This window comes from Drosophila novamexicana, unplaced genomic scaffold, assembly GCF_003285875.2.
Source record: "Drosophila novamexicana strain 15010-1031.04,08,12 unplaced genomic scaffold, DnovRS2.1 tig00000193-arrow-pilon, whole genome shotgun sequence".
NCBI lineage: Eukaryota > Metazoa > Arthropoda > Insecta > Diptera > Drosophilidae > Drosophila > Drosophila novamexicana.
Genome location: NW_020824787.1, coordinates 8,985,835 through 9,007,457, shown reverse-complemented (window position 1 = coordinate 9,007,457; position 21,623 = coordinate 8,985,835). Strand labels below are relative to the sequence as shown.

The 21,623-nt window shown below is 40.6% G+C and overlaps 4 protein-coding genes across 5 annotated transcripts; 3 read left to right on the top strand and 1 right to left on the bottom strand.

Moving 5' to 3' along the window:
* The first annotated feature begins 466 nt into the window (after positions 1-466).
* On the top strand, positions 467-2,127 carry LOC115758973. Its single transcript, XM_030699776.1, has 3 exons — positions 467-909; positions 964-1,132; positions 1,195-2,127. Exons 1-3 carry the CDS (start codon positions 536-538, stop codon positions 1,924-1,926), a joined length of 1,275 nt encoding a protein of 424 aa, XP_030555636.1. The 5' UTR covers positions 467-535; the 3' UTR covers positions 1,927-2,127.
* A 957-nt stretch (positions 2,128-3,084) lies between these two features.
* Positions 3,085-4,608, top strand: LOC115758728. The gene is made up of 3 exons (XM_030699481.1): positions 3,085-3,449; positions 3,565-4,039; positions 4,098-4,608. The coding sequence occupies exons 1-3, from the start codon at positions 3,085-3,087 to the stop codon at positions 4,509-4,511; spliced, it is 1,254 nt and encodes a 417-aa protein (XP_030555341.1). The 3' UTR covers positions 4,512-4,608.
* Positions 4,609-4,888: 280 nt separating this feature from the next.
* On the top strand, positions 4,889-11,865 carry LOC115759073. 2 transcript variants are annotated; one of them, XM_030699903.1, is made up of 4 exons: positions 4,889-4,899; positions 5,932-6,337; positions 6,395-6,563; positions 11,046-11,865. In XM_030699903.1, the coding sequence occupies exons 2-4, from the start codon at positions 5,958-5,960 to the stop codon at positions 11,763-11,765; spliced, it is 1,269 nt and encodes a 422-aa protein (XP_030555763.1). In that variant the 5' UTR covers positions 4,889-4,899; positions 5,932-5,957; the 3' UTR covers positions 11,766-11,865. The 2 variants fall into 2 exon arrangements, with proteins under 2 accessions (XP_030555763.1, XP_030555762.1); XM_030699902.1 differs by lacking the exon at positions 4,889-4,899 and adding an exon at positions 5,343-5,409.
* Positions 11,866-12,415: 550 nt separating this feature from the next.
* LOC115759264 (NADPH--cytochrome P450 reductase) lies at positions 12,416-21,405 on the bottom strand. The gene is made up of 6 exons (XM_030700166.1): positions 21,189-21,405; positions 15,768-15,960; positions 15,366-15,708; positions 14,216-14,340; positions 12,898-14,151; positions 12,416-12,836 (listed from the first exon to the last, which is right to left on the bottom strand). The coding sequence occupies exons 2-6, from the start codon at positions 15,944-15,946 to the stop codon at positions 12,692-12,694; spliced, it is 2,046 nt and encodes a 681-aa protein (XP_030556026.1). The 5' UTR covers positions 15,947-15,960; positions 21,189-21,405; the 3' UTR covers positions 12,416-12,691.
* Between the last annotated feature and the right edge of the window lie 218 nt (positions 21,406-21,623).

Genomic DNA, 21,623 nt, shown 5'->3' with positions numbered 1-21,623 from the left:
TAAATTAAGTAAAAAACTGTGTCAAATTTAAACTATTTTCAATTTTCTTTTAACGTATTTATCGAATAAAGATTTAAATAGTTATCAAATCAGTTAATATCAATAAAATAGTCATTGATTTCAATTTTTAAATATTTAGCAATAATGTAGAGTTTGAATTATGAATTGAAATTAAAAATAAATCAATCAGAAATGATAAATATGCTAATAAAGTAAATAAAAGCTAAATGTATTTCATTTTTTTTTAAATATTTGTCAAGTTTATCTATTTCATTTAATTAATTTTTCTTTTGTTACCATTTCATTTACACTATCTTTTGCGCCACCGTGCACTCAAACGCTTTGTTGGTATTCACGATGACACCACAACTGGTGAGAGTCAAATTGTCGCAAAAAGCGCGACTAAAAGCACGAAATAGCCCGACAAAACTAATCAGTATATAATGTCAAGACTCTAACAAAAATAAAATCAGTCGCAGTCCGATAGTTAACACGTCGCGTGGCAAATCCCCTCTTCAAATTTCGATACGGCAATATGGTGGTTACAAAGAATGTGCAAAATATATCTGTGCCAGAGTTTCTAAACGAAGGATTCTTCGTGGAAACAATTGAGGAGGGTTTGCGGGAAACAAAAATAACCTTGCACGAGATCAATTTCGAATGGGGCAGTAATCCGGGTGACAATTACTGCTCGGCCATTTATCGTGTGCTCGTGAAATTTACGCGATGGGACGATGGCAAAGAGTCTTCCAAAATTGAGCAGCTATCGCTTATTGTGAAAACTATTCCAATCACAGAAGAAACCAGGTTTCTAGAGGATGTCAGGGTGTTCATCAAGGAGAAGCAAACCTATACAGATATCTTGCCACGGTTAGACATTCTAACCAATGGCGACAGATTTGGTGCCAAGTGAGTTGTCGGAGAAAAAGTGTCGACCAAGTGCTAATTGAAAACTTTTTATAGATATTACCATTCCGTAAAGGCGCCCGTGCAGACGATTGTGTTCGATGATCTAAAGGTCGATGGATTTAAATTGGCCTCACGCGAAGATTGTTTGGACTGGGCGCATTCCACGCTGATCCTAAAACAGCTGGGCAAGCTTCATGCTACGTCCATGGTGCTGGCCAAAAAGGTAACAAGCGGACAATGTAAAGTTCAAATACAAACAAATAACCAATTCCGTACTCTATGCAGGACCCGGAAATCGTTAAGCAATACCAACGCGGCATGCTGAGTGAAGAGACTTTAATCAAAAGTGCTACCTTTGAGAATATGTTTGGCGGCTTTCTTAAAGGCCTAATCCAAGTCTCAGGCAAATGGCCTGGCTACGAGAAGATTACCAAGCATCTGCAACGTTTTTCGGATAATTTCAAACAAGTTTGTGTAGCGGCTGCCAAACCAAAGCCGAACGATCGTTATGTGGTACTCAATCATGGCGATTTATGGACCAACAACTTTATGTATGCCTACGACAATAAAGCTCAGCCCGAGGTGCCAACACGCGCCATATTTGTGGACTTTCAGCTTAGCTTCTATGGCAGCCCTGGCTGCGATCTGAACTTCTTTTTGAATACGAGCGTCAAATTGGAGCTGCTGCAGAAGCGTCGAGAGGAGCTGATTAAAGTCTACTACAAAGCCTTCCGCGATGCCTTGGAGTATGCACGCTTTGAGAAAATACCCAGCTATGAGGATCTACTTTGGGAGCTGCGCAGCCGTGAGACTTATGGAATATTTGGCTTATTCGCATTTCTGCCCGTGATAACCATGCCGCAAGAGCTGTCAAAGGACAATAGCATTGAGAATATGCAGGATGAGAGCTTTAAACAAAAGCATATGGAAGCCATCTATTCGCAAAAGTTTCTCAACGACTATCACAAATGGGCTCTTAAGCGCGCCGAGGAACTGGGTGTCTTTGGCGATTACTAGACAGACAAGCTCCACTTATGGGCTTATGGGTTCATCAACCTGAATGGCAAACACGGACGGCTAAAAGAGGCGCACGCAGACAAAGACGGACAGCTATACGGCTGCCTGATGAGAGCTAATTCTTATGTCATACTTGATTTAGGTTTTTATAGACCAGAGTTCAATTAAAATGATCTAACGTAGCTGCAGTTCTTGAATGAATCTAATGGACTTTTTAATTGGTTGGCGCACTTTAAGCGGTTTCTACACAAAAACGATAAAGCATGAAAAAAACAAAGCATGTCGGGCCGGCGTTTGATTACGCAACTGATAAAGAAATTAATAAAGAAACACTATTTTAGGCAGGCAACTAAAAACTGATTACATTGATTGCATACAATAACTAACAAATATAACGCTTAATGACTTTGATATACTCGCTCATTAGGAAACAATCTCTCTCTTCAATCTCTGAGGTCTATTATGAAACTTGTGTCTGCTCAATATTTCTGCTTTAAGTCGTTGCTATAGCAATTTCTAAATATATGCATTCTTTATCGCTTGATAAGAGAAAGAAACAACCAAACTACATTGTGTCGTAAGTAAGTGTAAGTGCACAGTGAAGCAAGGTTTTCAAAAAATTGTTGATATTGTTTTACTAAAAACGGGAATATAATTTTATAAAATTTAGAGGCATACATTGAAATTCCTCACAAATCGGGAATATAGTTGTATACAATTTATATCTCTCTGATCGCGTAAAAAGCGTAAAATACTTTTTTGTTTATAAAATCTACTTTAACGCAATTTGAAGGTCAAAGTAAGATATTATTTTAGACTTTACTAAGTCCTTTAAATGGAGCGTTCAAGTATCAATAATCTTTATTATTCTCACGTTAATATTGAATAATATTAGAATATATAAATGTCATAATATTTGCATCAGTATTAAAATTTTTAGCGCATCCTCTAAAGCAAGTATGTAGAGTATGCATCAAAAGCAGCCACCGATAATCCAAAGTCGAGACTGGGAATGCATTTCTATTGAGTCAATTAAGTCGCAAGCAGATGCACCCAAAGACGCTCCATTGGGGTCAATTGAGACCCAACCAGCTATGACTTTGATTTTCCATATAAGACGTTCAGTCACGATGTCGAACCGATTCATAGCCATACATAATGTCGAACACAACGGAGACGCTGCCGCTTTACTTAACGCCACAGTTCTTCAGACGTACCCTGGAGCACGGCCTGCAACAGCAGGATCTCAAAGTGCTGGATGTGCAGCTGACGGATCTGACGCGTGGCGGCGAGAACTACTGCAGTAATATTTATCGGGCCCATGTCAGGTACCAGACAGCGGACCGAAAATTGGTGGAGACCTCGCTCATAGTCAAGTGTATGCCGGCCGAGAAGCAAGCCATACTGGCCCGTCTCCATATCTACAACAAGGAGACTTTCTTCTATCTGTACATCAAGCCAAAGCTGGAGGCGCTCATGTGGCGGGCACATGCAGGCGAAGAGCCCTGGACGCTGGGAGCCAGGTGAGCGGAGGTTAAAAGGATAGAGTAATACCATGCGAGTCTTCCCGAGTCCCCAATAGCAAATGTGAACCCATTATTATTTCCTGACTAAATCACCAAATTAATCACTGTTCAGGCACTACTATTCAACTACGCAGCCGGAGCAGACCATTGTCTTTGGGGATCTCTGCTGTGAGGGTTATCAGCTGAAATGCCGACAGCTGGGCCTGGATGCTGCTCATGCGAGGCTGGTGATGCGCAAGTTGGCCGAATATCATGCCCTGACCATGGTCATGGCCGAGCATGAGCCTCAAACGATAATAGATCGTTATCCGTTTGGACTGCTGCACATGGATGCCATTAAATCGGAGCCTTTTAAGCTGCTTTTTGGCACTCAACTGCTAAAATTGGCGGCATTGACCAATGATTGCGAAGGATTTGGTTCGATAACACGGAAACTTTATCGCTATCACGAGCATTTCACGGAGCGTGTGCTAAAATCGGTTTATCCACTGCGTGGAGATTTAAATGTTATGAACCACGGAGATCTGTGGGTGAACAATATATTCTTCAAGTACGATGAACAGCACAAGGTGCAGCAAGCGAAGATTGTAAGTGCTTGGCCTTTAGATTCATAAAAATGATCTGACATATGCAATTTTTTGGCAGATTGACTTTCAGCTGTGCTTCTATGGCAGCCTGGGCTTCGATGTCAATTACTTTCTTAATACCAGCCTGGAGCTGGATGTGCTTAAGACGCAGCGCCAGCAGCTAATAGATGCATATTACGAGGCGCTGTTGGGCTGTCTGCAGCAGCTGCCCTGGGACAAGCCGCTGCCCACGCATGAGGATGTCATGGCTGAGATTCGTGCCCGGGAGGCTTATGGATTTTTTGTGGCCTTTGGTTTCTTTCCGCTGATGAGCATGATTGGCATTGATTCGGAGGACAACTCGCTGAAGAACTTTCATGACGAGGAATTCGCCAGGCAAAAGGTGCAGCTCATGTTCGAAGGTAATGCACGCACTCTCGAGAGTCTCAAGTTCACGTTGAAGCGTTTGGATGACTTGCATCTATTCGATTGAAGGCAGTGAGAAACAATTGCACATTGTTGCTCTAACGGTTCATACAGAATAAATATTGCATAATATTTGATTGCCCCCTAATTGAATACACTGTTATTTTATTATTTTGTAAATTAACAATTTAAGGCCCTAGAACAAATGTTGCAATTTCTTTATGGCTTTCGGTATTGCATGACTCAATATCTTTTGAATCTTGTGGCATTTTTCGAGGGCAACGCGACTGGGCTAAAGACAGCTTTAACTGTGATTTGGTATTATGATAATCATAAGATAAACGCTAGAAATGCAGCCATTACAGCCGTAAAAAGATAACTAATAGTATAAAGCGTATAACAAATTGTCGCTAGTAAATATTAGAGCCAGAAGGAAGCATTTGCAGCCCCAAAAAGTAAATATAATCATAATCAGGTTCGTCCATGCCTGTCACATGATTTATAGTAAGGCGTCAGAGATTTTACGAACTAAAGGCACCAAATTCGACAATAAGTACTTTTAAACCTAACGATGATCACATTTTTAATATAGAGAATATAAATACTACAACCAGAACATATGTCAAGTCCAAGAATATTTTACTTTTTTGATCATTTCCTCTCTTTGCCCAAAAACAAAAAATAATCACATTTGAAATATACGTCACATAGAACTGAAAATATAATTTTCTAGACAAATTAAAGTGTCATTTGGGCTGCCTAATTATGACATAAATTGCTTCATTAAAATTTATAAAAATTTTTATAATTGCAAAAACAAATTTTATAATTGCGAGAGATTTAGAGTTGATATGTTGCAAAATAAAAATGTGAATGTGAAATGAAATTGTGGCAGTAAAAAAATAAAAACTTGAGTTTCAAAAGTATTAAAAACAAAGATTAGCTGAGATGTTGCGCATTAATCAGTAAGTCGTGAAGCACAGAAATATAAGAAAAGCTAAAGCTGAGAGGGGCAGAGGAACTACAGAGACGTGAGAGAAATACAAAGCTTCCATCTGATGAGTCTGGGCGATGCTCTCACCTGAGAAGCTAGTAGAACGTTAGATAGATAACGATGATTAAATAATCATAGACATAATCTGAAAAGTGGGTGGGCCGTGATAAGATAATTTCCGAGTGTCGGACTGCCTGTCAAACAGTCAATCGAGTCAACGTAGCGCTATTCAAAGAGAGCAGAAGAAACTTGTGAAAATTAGATAACTGGTTTCCACAAATACATATAATTTATATAAAATCTGTAAAAGGTCGCGTGTTTGTTTATATTAAAAAGTGGACAACTAGACGCTATTGTCGCATATTAAGTGAAATTATATGCATGTGTATGTAGGGGCATATTTATAAATATTATTAATTACGCTAATTTAAAACCAACAACAATCTCAGCTTTGTGTGGCTGTGCGTATAAAATGCCTGACGCTTCGTTCTAGCTTTTCAAACTACTTGAGATCACAACATGTGCAGCATTGTGTACGATCAGGAGCTACAAGCCTCGCCGCCCAAGCATTTGGATGTGCCCTTCTTCACCGAGGTGCTGGAGACGGCACTGCGCACATCCCGTATTCAGCTGACTGGGATTCACTGCAGCATGGGCAGCAGCACCGGCGAGAACTACTGCAGTCAAATCTATCGTGTGAAATTGAATTACAGGCAACAAAATGGCAAAGCTTCACAGAAGGATGAGCAAATGGCGGTTATTGTGAAGAGCATACCGCGCATTGACTCTGTGGAGTTCCTTGAGGACTTGCAGGTGTACTTGAAGGAGAAGATCACTTACTACGAGCTGCTGCCACGCCTAGAACTGCTTACGCAATGCAAACGACGCTTCGGACCCAAGTGAGATAATATTGTCTGGCCGCAGCAATCAGATTTGTTATAAAGATTCGTTTCCAGACTCTATCAGTGCATGAAGCAGCCGCAGAACACGCTGGTCTTTGAAGATCTTGGCCAACTTGGCTATGTGATGGCCTCCCGTGAAACGGGCCTAGATGAGACACATTGTCGCCTGGTTATGGAACGACTCGCCGAATTTCATGCCGCCTCCATGGTGCTAGCAACGCTGGTAAGTCATATATAAAATAGGCCCTCTACAGATAACACAAAAAGTGAGGCGGAGACTTGTTGATAAGGAAGCAAAGACTTAGCATTTGAAAGCTATTTAAGTAAATTCTAATTTGTTGTTTCAATATAATTTAGTTTGTGTATTATTATTCCCACTTCGCATTAAAATTTATGCTTTCATTCGTGTTGAAACAGCTTCCAATTTATTTGAACTGAAGTCAATTTATTAAACTACTACGCATTATATTTTAATGCTTTTTATACCCTGAACCCATTAAAAATGGGTATAAGGGTATATTGTATTTGTGCGAAAGCCAAATGTATGTAACAGGCAGAAGGAAGCAACTCCGACCCCATAAAGTATATATATTCTTGATCAGCATCAATAGCCGAGTCGATCTAGCCATGTCCGTCTGTCTGTCCGTCCGTCCGTCCGTCCGTCCGTATGTATGAGTCAACGGACAGAACCTATAAGAGCTAGAGACTTTAAATTTTAGATGTAGATGCTCCTAGTTCCCGCACAGATCGAGTTTGTTTCCGATAATCGATAACTTACTCCGTTTCCAAGCAATCGATAAAAATCGATATCGATATCCTGTTTTTTGGGCAATTTTGGTAAAAAAATAAGAACTCGAGTCACCAAACTTGACAGCTTCTAAAATAGAATATATATATGCTATAGAATTTTTCTTCATGGTTTTCCCTCTAGATTGATCTGGCATTCAAATATGAACAGCGATTTTTTAGTCGAAATTCATGTCCAAGTCTTACCCCAAGATTCGTATCTAGACATGGGTCAAAAATGACCACCCCCATAACTCGGTTAAATCTCATCCGATTTTCACGAAGTTTGGCTTTTTCTTCACGATTTTCCTTCTAGATTGATCTGGCATTCAAATCTCGACACCGATTTTTTGGTCGAAATTCATGTCCAAATTTTACCCCAAGATTCGTATCTAGACATGGGTCAAAAATTACCACCCCCATAACTCGGTCAAATCTCATCCGATTTTCACGAAGTTTGGCTTTTTCTTCATGGTTTTCCCTCTAGATTGATCTGGCATTCAAATCTCGACACCGATTTTTTGGTCGAAATTCATGTCCAAATCTTACCCCAAGATTCGTATCTAGACATGGGTCAAAATTTACCACCCCCATAACTCGGCCAAATCTCATCCGATTTTCACGAAGTTTGGCTTTTTCTTCATGGTTTTCCCTCTAGATTAATCTGGCATTCAAATCTGAACACCGATTTTTTGGTCGAAATTCATGTCCAAATCTTACCCCAAGATTCGTATCTAGACATGGGTCAAAAATTACCACCCCCATAACTCGGTCAAATCTCATCCGATTTTCACGAAGTTTGGTTTTTTCTTCATGGTTTTCCCTCTAGATTGATCTGGCATTCAAATCTGAACAGCGATTTTTTAGTCGAAATTCATGTCCAAATTTTACCCCAAGATTCGTATCTAGACATGGGTCAAAAATTACCACCCCCATAACTCGGTCAAATCTCATCCGATTTTCACGAAGTTTGGCTTTTTCTTCATGGTTTTCCCTCTAGATTGATCTGGCATTCAAATCTCGACACCGATTTTTTGGTCGAAATTCATGTTCAAATCTTACCCCAAGATTCGTATCTAGACATGGGTCAAAATTTACCACCCCCATAACTCGGTCAAATCTCATCCGATTTTCACGAAGTTTGGCTTTTTCTTCATGGTTTTCCCTCTAGATTGATCTGGCATTCAAATCTCGACACCGATTTTTTGGTCGAAATTCATGTCCAAATCTTACCCCATGATTCGTATATAGACATGGGTCAAAATTTACCACCCCCATAACTCGGCCAAATCTCATCCGATTTTCACGAAGTTTGGCTTTTTCTTCATGGTTTTCCCTCTAGATTGATCTGGCATTCAAATCTCGACACCGATTTTTTGGTCGAAATTCATGTCCAAATCTTACCCCAAGATTCGTATATAGACATGGGTCAAAATTTACCACCCCCATAACTCGGCCAAATCTCATCCGATTTTCACGAAGTTTGGCTTTTTCTTCGTTTTCCCTCTAGATTGATCTGGCATTCAAATCTCGGCACCGATTTTTTGGTCGAAATTCATGTCCAAATCTTACCCCAAGATTCGTATCTAGACATGGGTCAAAAATTACCACCCCCATAACTCGGTCAAATCGCATCCGATTTTCACGAAGTTTGGCTTTTTCTTCATGGTTTTCTTTCTAGATTAATCTGGCATTCAAATCTGAACACCGATTTTTTAGTCGAAATTCATGTCCAAATCTTACCCCAAGATTCGTATATAGACATGGGTCAAAATTTACCACCCCCATAACTCGGCCAAATCTCATCCGATTTTCACGAAGTTTGGTTTTTTCTTCATGGTTTTCCCTCTAGATTGATCTGGCATTCAAATCTTGACACCGATTTTTTAGTCGAAATTCATGTCCAAATCTTACCCCAAGATTCGTATCTAGACATGGGTCAAAAATTACCACCCCCATAACTCGTTCAAATCTCATCCGATTTTCACGAAGTTTGGTTTTTTCTTCACGGTTTTCCCTCTAGATTGATCTGGCATTCAAATCTGAACAGCGATTTTTTAGTCGAAATTCATGTCCAAATCTTACCCCAAGATTCGTATATAGACATGGGTCAAAATTTACCACCCCCATAACTCGGTCAAATCTCATTCGATTTTCACGAAGTCTGGCTTTTACTTCATGGTTTTCCCTCTAGATTGATCTGGCATTCAAATCTCGACACCGATTTTTTGGTCGAAATTCATGTCCAAATCTTACCCCAAGATTCGTATATAGACATGGGTCAAAAATTACCACCCCCATAACTCGGTCAAATCGCATCCGATTTTCACGAAGTTTGGCTTTTTCTTCATGGTTTTCCCTCTAGATTGATCTGGCATTCAAATCTCGACACCGATTTTTTGCTCGAAATTCATGTCCAAATCTTACCCCAAGATTCGTATCTAGGCATGGGTCAAAAATTACCACCCCCATAACTCGGTCAAATCTCATCCGATTTTCACGAAGTTTGGCTTTTTCTTCATGGTTTTCCCTCTAGATTGATCTGGCATTCAAATCTCGACACCGATTTTTTGGTCGAAATTCATGTCCAAATCTTACCCCAAGATTCGTATATAGACATGGGTCAAAAATTACCACCCCCATAACTCGGTCAAATCGCATCCGATTTTCACGAAGTTTGGCTTTTTCTTCATGGTTTTCCCTCTAGATTGATCTGGCATTCAAATCTCGACACCGATTTTTTGGTCGAAATTCATGTCCAAATCTTACCCCAAGATTCGTATATAGACATGGGTCAAAAATTACCACCCCCATAACTCGGTCAAATCGCATCCGATTTTCACGAAGTTTGGCTTTTTCTTCATGGTTTTCTTTCTAGATTAATCTGGCATTCAAATCTGAACACCGATTTTTTAGTCGAAATTCATGTCCAAATCTTACCCCAAGATTCGTATATAGACATGGGTCAAAATTTACCACCCCCATAACTCGGCCAAATCTCATCCGATTTTCACGAAGTTTGGTTTTTTCTTCATGGTTTTCCCTCTAGATTGATCTGGCATTCAAATCTTGACACCGATTTTTTAGTCGAAATTCGTGTCCAAATCTTACCCCAAGATTCGTATATAGACATGGGTCAAAATTTACCACCCCCATAACTCGGCCAAATCTCATCCGATTTTCACGAAGTTTGGATTTTTCTTCATGGTTTTCCCTCTAGATTGATCTGGCATTCAAATCTGAACACCGATTTTTTAGTCGAAATTCATGTCCAAATCTTACCCCAAGATTCGTATATAGACATGGGTCAAAATTTACCACCCCCATAACTCGGCCAAATCTCATCCGATTTTCACGAAGTTTGGCTTTTTCTTCATGGTTTTCCCTCTAGATTGATCTGGCATTCAAATCTCGACACCGTTTTTTTAGTCGAAATTCATGTCCAAATCTTACCCCAAGATTCGTATATAGGCATGGGTCAAAATTTACCACCCCCATAACTCGGTCAAATCTCATCCGATTTTCACGAAGTTTGGGTTTTTCTTCATGGTTTTCCCTCTAGATTGATCTGGCATTCAAATCTGAACACCGTTTTCTTAGTCGAAATTCATGTCCAAATGTTACCCCAAGATTCGTATCTAGACATGGGTCACGACATTTGTTGTGCGTGCAACAGATAGACGGACTTATGCAAAACTTTAAGACGACAACTATAAGACAAAGGGCATAGTTTTCATTTGATAAGACAGACGGACAGACAGGCAGACAGGCAGGTAATGGTCAAGAATATGTATACATGGTGTCCCAGAAGCGAATCCTTATAACACGTAAGAGAGTTTATAAGTCTGCAATCCAAGTTTCACACCAAATATTTTAGTTTGTTCTGATTGTGTAATCAAAATGTGTGTAAATTTTTCAGGATCCCAAAATTTTTGAAGCCTATAGCGATGGCATGTTGTCACCGGACGGCCTGGCCAAGGACGACGGCCTGCTTATGCGCTTCTTTGCCGGCAATGGACAACAGCTGCACAAGCTGGTCAACAGCTGGTCGGGCTACGAGCGGATTGCGGGCAAGATTGGCAAATATTTGGAGCAGCAGCGAGCGCACTTGGTGCGTGCCCAGGCGCCAGTGGATAAGGAGATCAAGGTGCTGAATCATGGTGATCTTTGGGTGAACAACATGCTGTTCAAATACAATGGAGCGCAACAGGTGCAGGATGTGATCTTCATAGACTTTCAGCTTAGTATTTGGGGCAGTCCCGGCATCGACCTGAACTACTTTTTCTACACCAGCCTCAGTTTGGATGTGCTGAAGCACAAGCGGCCGCAGCTGCTGAAAGTCTATCATAATCGCCTGTCGGAGACGCTGCTCAATCTGGACCTGGGCGTGCCTGTGCCCAGCTACGAGCAGCTGCTGGCCGAGGTGCATCGCCGCGAGGGCTATGGCTTTTTTGCCAATTACGGCATACTGCCCACCGTTAGCCAGGACAAGGCCGAAACGTCTGACAATAGCCTGGAGAACTTCACAGACGCCGATTTTACCAAGCAAAAAACCGAACAAATGTTTGCGTCAACCCGTTTGGCAGAGACGCTGCGTTACACTTTGCCGCATTTCGAGCGAGCGGGTGTTTTTGATTAAATATTAACAGTAATTGGTGTGGCACTCACCTGGACACGTGTTTTAGCTTAGTTTACAGATATTGCACATATATTTACACATAAAAATAAAGTTTTTAAAGAATTACGCGCACTTTTCACTGATTTGTTGCTTTACTTTCGCATTAACCGTTGCAATGCAGCGTTGCCAGACTGTCCGAAATGTCTGAGCATGAGGAGCTCTCTCTTATTTACGCAAGCAATGTTAACATTAACATTTTCTTTTAATTAACATGTATATTTTATATGTGGGAAGCTGAATGGAACCAAAAACGCTTTTTGGGTTGTATCCGACTACCAGATGCACTGTTACATGAACTCGGGCTTATAAACAAACATTTAACGTTATTTGCTAGTCAGCTCAGGCATGTGCAAATTTTTTACTTTTATTTTTCGTTCACGTATAGAAAATGAAATACAATTTTTTATTTTCTTGTACAATTGCACAAATTATTTCATTTGTTTTATGAAATCGCCAATAAAAAGCACACAAACTAAATGAAAATGTGGTGTTAGAACATTTCAATTGATTGCATACATACAAACACTACTTAAAATACAATTACAATCATCATTAGCATAATTAACATCATCATCATATCGATTTGCACAACAATAAAAAGGCATTTTATATATAAATACATTTATATATATATATTTATATAATCAATCAATTTAACACTAGAATTAGGCATAAACGTTACTTGAACGCCGTTTGTTGAACCGCAGCTGAAGTTCCCAAACCAATTTCATATATAATTAATTCATATAGCTTAATTAACTACAACGACTTTTCGCTTACGTTAACGTGTGGCTTTTAGTTGTTCTTTCTTGTTTTCATTGCTTTCTTTGTTCCGCGACTGTGACTCATCTGGAGTTAGAGTGGGGCGAGTGGTATTCGCGTCGCGATTAGCTCCACACATCGGCCGAGTAGCGTTTCTGGGCCTCCATCTTTTTCAGATACTGGACAGCATCCGCCTCACTCATGTTGCCCTTGGTGGACAGAATTTTCGTTAGAATATTTCTAACGTCCACGGCCATGTTCTTGGCATCGCTACAAGAAAGAAAAGCAAGCATAAGAGATTGGAATGAGATGTAGTGGCATTTAAACTCACCCGCAGATGTAAAAGTGTCCCTTCTTTTCACCAATCACATCCCATATTAGATCCGCATCCTGTTCCAGCAAGTGCTGCACATAAATCTTCTTCTCCTGGTCGCGAGAGAAGGCCGTCTTCAGGGTGAGCGTGCCCTTTTTGGCCCACTCTTCCAGCTCGGCCTCATAGATGTAATCTTCGCTGCGCTTGCGGCAGCCAAAGTAAAGCACCGATTCGCCCACCGTTTTGCCCTCATCACGCAAATGCTGGCGCTCCTGGATGAAGCCACGGAAGGGCGCCAGGCCGGTGCCCGGACCCACCATAATGATGGGCGTCTCCGGCTTAGTGGGCAGTCGGAACTGTGATTTGCGTATGAACACCGGCACCTTGACCTCCTCGGCGCCATCCTTGGGCTGTTTGTGCTTCAGATATGTGGTGGCTACGCCCTTATTAACACGACCCGTAGGCGTCTTATATTCGACCAGCACAGCAGTTACATGCACATCAGTTGGATGTAGCTTGGCCGACGACGAAATGGAATAGTAACGCGGCTGTAGGCGTGGCAACAGCTCACACACATGATCCAGAGGCGGCTTACAGGACTTGATATCTTCCAGTATGTGCACAACATTGCGACAGGCATCCTGTATCCAGCTCTGATACTTCTCCTTGCCCTCCGGCGTCAGAGAGGCCATGCTGCGCAGCATCTGCTTCTCGGACTCGTCGGTGCAGTACTCGGCCAGCTCCTTGAGTATGTGCGTGCGCGGAATAGCAGTTATTTCCAAATAGTGCGTCAGCGCAGTGCGATAGGTGGTGGGGCAGGGGAATGGATGCTTCTTGCTGCTGTCCGTATCGGTGTTGATCAACGAGAACACCGTGTCCAAGTCAGCCTTGCACAACTGACCGAGTTTCTCCACGAGCGACTTGTCATTGATGGGATACATGGCCACATGATCGCCGGCATCGTAGCGCATCTTGGAGCCCTCAATGTTTAGCTCGATGTGCATGCACGAGCGACCGCCGCCCTTGTGCAGCTCACGATTGACGCGTATGGGAGCCAGGAATGGATTCTTAGCATCAAACGGTGGCCGCTGATTTTGCATGGAATGCAGACGCGCAATTTCGCCGGTGTAAATGCGATCCGGCTGCACATCGGGCTGTTCAAGCAAACGATACTGGCGTATCAGCACCTCCTCACCGCTGCCCTCAATGCCAAAGTGATCACAGACGGCGGGCCAGAAGCGATCCTTCCACGTGATAAAGTCATCCTCAATGCTAGCAAGGTAATTGAGACGTAAGTACAAATTGAATTAGCCTTTAGACTTTACAAAAGACTCACTTGGCATCGTCGTCGCCCAGACCCAGCTCGAAGACGCGGTTGGCGCCAAGCTCCTCTAGACGCTTGTCCACATAGATGGCCACTTTGTTGTAGTGCTCGTAGGTTTTGTTGCCTAGGCCGAAGACCTGTTGAGAATACAAGCAATACGAATTGTTACAACCGCAATTAACCACATAATGCTCCATTACCCCGTGCTGGGTTTGTCTGTCTAAGCGTGTTGTTGCCTTATTATATAAATTATTTAATAGCCAGATCAAAGTGCGCCCCTTCCACCGACAGCGACGCGTGCCAAGGGCAACAGCGCTGCCGGCGCCGGCGAACGTGTTTAACATTATTTAGCTCCCGCCCAGTTATGTGTTCCGCAGCAGCCGCAATCGCATATGTTTCACATGGCAATAGTTTTCATTCAGCAAAAACGAATTATTGTAATTATTTCGCATCACAAATCGTAAACAAAATTGCGCAACAGTTGTGCGAGCGAGTCCACGTTTTACTAACAGCTGTTACGTGACAGTGTGACCAACTAACATGACAGACAGAAACTGCTACGCACTTAACAGAGTGGCCAGCGCAAGCTAAATGAGACTTAACAGGAAACTGCTGTGACGTCACAAGCGGACGGGTCACTTCAATTAAATTATTGAATTTCTTAAATTTAAATTAATTCCATAAATTCATGTTGTACTGCCAATACGTATCAAGAAAATTATATGCACAGTACTATCGAAATAAGTAAAATACATATTTTTAAATTGAGTCTCTTCCTCTCTCCCTCTCCCACTTTTACCTCTATCTTAAATATCAATTATTGTCTTGATAGTCTATTATTATTGCTCTCCAAGCTCGAGTGAGCAAATTTGATGTGGTTGACATATTTCACTTCCCGCAAAGTAAGCAACAAATGAATTTCGCTAACAATAATAATAGTTAAATCCAATATATATACAAATAAACAGAGTTCCGCTTATTACACAGCTCGTACAAGAGTATAGTAAATAGATAAGTTAAGCTATCTGCATATGCCAATGCTTGATAAGACCAACAATTTGGACGGCCATGAGATTCATGTAATCGGCGATTAGATAGGGCCTGCGAGGCGCAGACAGACGCCTTATCAGAACAATTAAGCGTGCTGTGATAATGCACTTACCGCATAGTTCAGGCCCGTTAGGTCAACGTCGCCATTGGTGATCCACTCGTAGAACTCCATGGCGTTATCGGTGGGATCGCCCTCGCCGTAGGTGGCCAAGCAAAAGACGGCCAATGAGTTCTCAATATCCTTGAGCTGCAGCAGTTCCTCCATATCGCATTCCTCGGGATCGGCCACCATGCCCTTGAGCCGATACCTGATACCTTCTTTGGCCAAACGTCCGGCAAACTCCTCGCCCGTGCCCGTCTGAGAGCCATAAAAGACGACCAGACTGCGACCGGAAGTCTTCAGTTTCTTGATAAACGAATTATCCGTCGCCGTGGTGGTGCTCACTGTGGTGGGCCTGCGGATTAAAGAGATTATCGGGTCATTTGCAAGGAACATTCTGTAGTGGGTACTCACTGTATGGAGTAGCTGCGCGCGGGCTCCTCCTCCTTCTTGCGGCTGCGCAAAAAGTAAAAGGCCGCGCCGCCGATCAGCACCGCCAGCAGCGCGACATCCAGCAGGCCGAGGAATGGCTCATCGCCGCCGGCAGCGACAGCTGCTGCTACTCCATCAATTGGTGGCTGCTCACTGGCCATGGTTTAAAGTCTGACTGGAAGTAGAGGGGGAAATGTTAGTTTCAGTTTTGCATACACTTTACACGAGCACGAGCAGCTTCTGGGGCCAGGCGGGTAAGCTGTAGCGGGGCAAACGGAGGAGTCTATAAAATTTTGCATATCGCACTTTGAGCACGCACCTAATGTATGCCACGTATGCCACACACACATCACACACAGACACACACACACACACACACACACACACACACACACACACATTACACAAATTAGAATAGAACTCTCTAATGCGAGTACAGTTTGAAACTATTTTGCATGCGACTGAGACGCCTAACGGCAAACGCGCTTCCGCACTTGTTCTAACGGTAAACGTGCGCTTACGTATTGAGACTGTCTCGCTCTAACGCACGCGCGCTCGTTGACATTGACACTATAAAATGCGCGCTATAAATTGTTATTGGCATGTCTATCTATCTATTGAGACACACGCTAATTAATAATTTCAATTAATTGACTCACAACTGCGAAACGAGTTAACGGTTAACTCAACGCGCATTGCCCGCGTCTCACCTTGGTCTGTTCGTTTTAACAGCGCGCTGTTAACTAACAGTTGTACCCATTGTCGGCAATCGTTTTTATGCGAAAACGCATCGCTGCTTATCAAAAAAAAAACATTTGCGATTATTTGCTGCACAGCAACAATAAATGAGGCTCACTTCAAAAATACGTGAGAGATTAGAGCGCGTTTTCATTGGAAATGACGAAAATTTCAATATACTTTCGGCAACCCGATCTCGAGCGTAAACAAAAGAATGTTACTTGAAAGTCGAGTTATATTTACGTTTTTGTTTACATTGTGTTTACCCACACATGCACATGCACATACACATACACATACGGCATGACGGCATTCATTACGTCACGATATTTCGCGACAATATGTATCTGACGAACATATCTACACACACATGTAATGTACATATATGTATGTAGGCTTTGTGCACACAGATACTGAATGTGGTCTTTCGCTTGGCTCCAGAGCTCAATCACCTTAGGTTTGTACTTTTTCTATTTTTACAAGCTGATTTAAATTTGACATGCGCACGGTTATTTTTAACAGCCAGTTAAGTAGTATTTAGAGTAGCTTGTAGATAAAAGCCTGTAGTAAATTGCAATATAATTAAATTTAATTACCCATTTGTGTTAGTTTCATATCAAATAAGGAAACTCAAATGGAAAATTATATTATAAAAGTTTCTGTTCAAGATGATAAATATGTAAATATAGCATTATTAATTATACAATGATAGCTCGAAAAATAGAAACTGTTTTTAACCTTGTAGAAAGTAGAATGGATTTGTCGTCGTGCAAAACTCTAGATACTTTGAATTATTTAAAAATTCGTTCTATTTTTTGAGCATTATTGAATATATTTGAATTTTGCTTGAATAGCTTATATAATAAATCTGCAGCGTACAGATCCGAGCGTAATAATTCGAGAGGGTTTTCCAAGTTGTACAAAAGTTCTACTTGTTGGAGGAGTCAAAGGGTATTTTTGAATAATTTTGAGAAAATTAAAAAAATTTATTTTATTTATAGTTTATTAACGTTTTTTTAATTGAATTTTTTTGGCATTGTAAAAACCCGCAATATTACTTATCAGCTGATTCAGTTTGCATCGGAAACGTTAATCGCTGCCCCAGACATTTTTTGAGTAAAATATATATGAAAAAAACAAAAACAAAACAGAAAAAGGGAACAGTCATTTATAAAAAACACGTTGAGGTTGCACCTTGAATTTTGAGCAGGGTTTTTAATGTCTAATGTGTTTCGACTACGTGCGTTTGTTTGTAATTTTGCATAGAAAATACTCGTGCAATATTTAGTTCTTGTTGCTGTGGTCAGCAGAAGGCAAAAAAATAAATATTAAACATTTGCCAGAGTCGACAGCGACAACGCGTATGCAAATCAAACCCAGCCGTAATGCCGCCTCTTCCACGAGCTGCCATTAGGAAAGGTGCTCAATGGTCAATTGAGTGAGGTGCAAAAAAAAACGAATGCGATCACAGACGACGACGAAGTCGACTTTGACAAGTGGCAAAAGCGGAAAATCTGCTCAAGTTTTGTAGGTCAGAACTGGCAACTGGTTCGGAATTTGGACTAACTAAATAGTTAATAGGGCATTATATTAAATGCAGGTGGAAAGCTTTAAGCCAATGCATCAAATTGAAATGATATTTAACATCTTAGAAGCTTAAAAAATGACTTGAAAGTTGAATGAAGTAACTTTTACACCCTCGTAGAGGGTATTATAACTTTGTCATGAAAGAAGAACCGGCCGATTCGGAGCACTCAGTCAAAAATAAAGTCGAATCTTACCCAAATTCGACATTTATACGTTTTACTGTGCCGCTTACATATATACAAAATCTTATCAACATCGGACTACTATAACATAAAGCTGCCATAGAAAAGATCTGTTCGACCGATCTTTCTGTTTTGATATGGAAACCTTCTTTTTTATAAGATTAGTGTCATTCATTAGTTCCATTATGATCGTCATATTTATGTAAAATGTTGTCACCATCGGACCACTATATGATATAGCTGCCATAGGAACGATCGGTCGAAAAGTTTGTTCCAATATGGAAACCTTTTCTATATTAAGATAACTCGACCAAGCTCGGGATCTATTAGTTCCATTATGATCCTCAACTAAATGCAATATCTTATTAGCATCGAACCACTATATCATATAAAAACTATAGGAAAGATCGGTGGAATAGTCGGATTTTAAATGAGAAAGTATTCTACAAAATGGGAATTGTCTACAAGGGTATTAAGTCTTCGGCTTGAGGAAGATATGCTTACTTTAGCTCTTAACACATTCTAATTGCAGTCTGTGCCTCGTATTTTGTATCTAACTAAGTCTCATTTAAAATCATATCTCATGAATACATGAATTACTTTTGTACCTGAGATCATATTGTTCCAAGCACAATAAAGTTTTAATGCACAATAAAATTTGTCTAATACTACACAAACACAGAAAATTTAAGTGAACAGCGCGATTAGATTAATGCAGAAATAAACCAGCCGGCGATAGGACTAAAGAAAAATATTTGTAAAAAAAAAAACAATGAAAAATAGAAATAATTAATATTTTTTAAATTTTAAAATAAAGCAAATGGATATTAAAATTATTTACTAGCAAAGACTCAGCACTAAGAGAGATTCTTATATAAAATATATACTTATATAAAATATCAAAAACAAGTAAGAGGATACCCTAAACCGACTAGGGGATACCCTGAACCCTCTTCTTCCAACATCAAATGCATATATATATTCTATTTTAGAAGCTATATGTTAAATTTGGTGACTCTAGCTCTTATTATTTACCAAAATTGCCCAAAAAACAGGATATCGATATCGATTTTTATCGATTGCTTGGAAACGGAGCCAGTTATCGATTATCGGAAACAAACTCGATCTGCGCGGGAACTAGGAGCACCTACATCTAAAATTTCTCTAGCTCTTATAGGTTCTGAGATCCTTGCGTTGATACATACATACGGACGGACGGACGGACGGACATGGCTAGATCGACTCGGCTATTGATGCTGATCAAGAATATATATACTTTATGGGGTCGGAGATGCTTCTATCTGCCTGTTACATACATTTGGATTTTGCACAAATACAATATACCCTTTTTACCCATCTTCAATGGGTTCAGGGTATAATAAAAGAAATGGATCTGTGGCAAATTTAATATTAAAATAATTTACTGGCAAAGACTCACCACTGAGCGGAATACATATTTAAAAACCTTTGACACGTTCAATTTATAACTTTCTGATAATTTTTTTTTTCAATATGAAAGCTATTTCTGGTGTACTTCAAAACACATTCAGATAGGTTTCTACAAGCGAACCATACTTTTAGTCAAAACAAAAACCTTGCAAATCACACCAAATATTTGGTTACGTGTGTGCGCGTGTGTGTGTGTGTGTCATTTGCACGCGAATGCCTGCTAGGCATATTTGGAGTCCGTTGACGAAGGTCGCTTCTAGACTTCTAGAACAGATTTCGCTAGTTAGTCGGAGCGTAAAAAACAGAGCGCTTAGATAGCGTGAATGTGCAAAGTTAGTCGGTAAAGCAAAAACTAAGCATGAATGAGCAAAAATTAGTGTTTGCCTGTGTGTGTGTGTGTGTGTGTGTGTGTTTGAGTATCTGTTATCGCTGTGAGAAGTCGTTGCCATTTGAAAACTGGGCAAACTCAAGGGTTTCGCTGCGTGCGCTCGAGTTTAGCGTAGATCAATAAATTAAGGGGAAGCCTAGTTTAAAGACAACCTTGCCAAAAAGAAACCCAATCGCTTTTATTTGGTTCAATGTCAAAGGCAAATATTTTTAACTATTTTTTTTTTTTGTTATTATTATTTTGCTTTGGTCAATGACGCGAAACGTGCAAAGTCTAAGCGTATTCACCAAAATTCGTTTATAAAAAATATAAAAAAAAGTCAAGAAACTGTTGAATATTCAATGATTTTTGTAAGATTCGTTTTTCAATATATCCAATTGGGAAAACTTTGAGAAACTAACTAAGTCAATTGAACAGTTATTACGGTATTGAAAGTCAGCTGTAGCAGCTGATAAGAACGGCAAAAAACAGCTGAGCTGCACAACAACAAAGCGACAAACGGAGTTTAGGTCAATCAAGCAGCAGAGAGTTGCCAGATTGCATCAGAGATAAAAAAAAAAAACAAAAGATTATCAATTCAGTAGTCAGCTTTTTTGAAGGCGCGCCTAAACTCATTTCGAAATAAGAGAACATTTATTGAATTAATTTGCTGATAACGCTGCTAGGCAAAGCTATGGGAGTGCGAGCGAGACGGACTAATCGAATGTAACCTCAAACTTAGCGAGCATGCAACCTGTTTTATAAAAACGAAGCCAGACTCAAAAGAAACAGCAGCAACAGCAACAGCAACAGGTAATGAACTTTACACTTCGCCAGTAACAGTAGCTTGTCTCGCTCGCACACACGTAGGCAGGCACGCAGCCCGTGTGTATACACAAATATGCACACTCACACGCGCCTGTTATGCATGCGTGTGTGTGTTTCATATGTATTGATCTCTCTTGTGTTGTTGCTGTAACCTTGACCATCAAATGCCGCATACGAAAACGAAACGATCAATTGGTTTAAGATATTAAAAAAAAAATGTGTGTGTATGTATCTGAAATGCGTAGAACTTACACTTTGTGCGTTGTTAATTTGAATGTGGCTGCCCGTTCAGTCGTTTGTGCATGCGCCTCTGCGATTTTTTTTTTCACAGATTTTGACTGTTGGTTTCTACTTTTTTATTTCGAGTTTCCTCTTCGTACACGTTTAGCGTTTACGTTGCGCGAGCGCTTAATTTGTTTTATTTAGTTAAAGTGGAAGCCACGACGACGCGGACGACGACGACGACGACGACGACGACGACGACGACTACAGCGACTGCAGCAGCGGCAGTAACAACAACAACAACGGCGAAGCGCACCTATACATACACATGCACATATGTATGCATGTAATTGACTATATGTGTGCGTGTTTGGCTAATCCCTGTGTAACGCGCCTACGTGTTCGACCAGCTGTTGCTCGTAATGAAGGCCCGTATCGGTGTGTGGTTAAAGTTAAACTGATTGT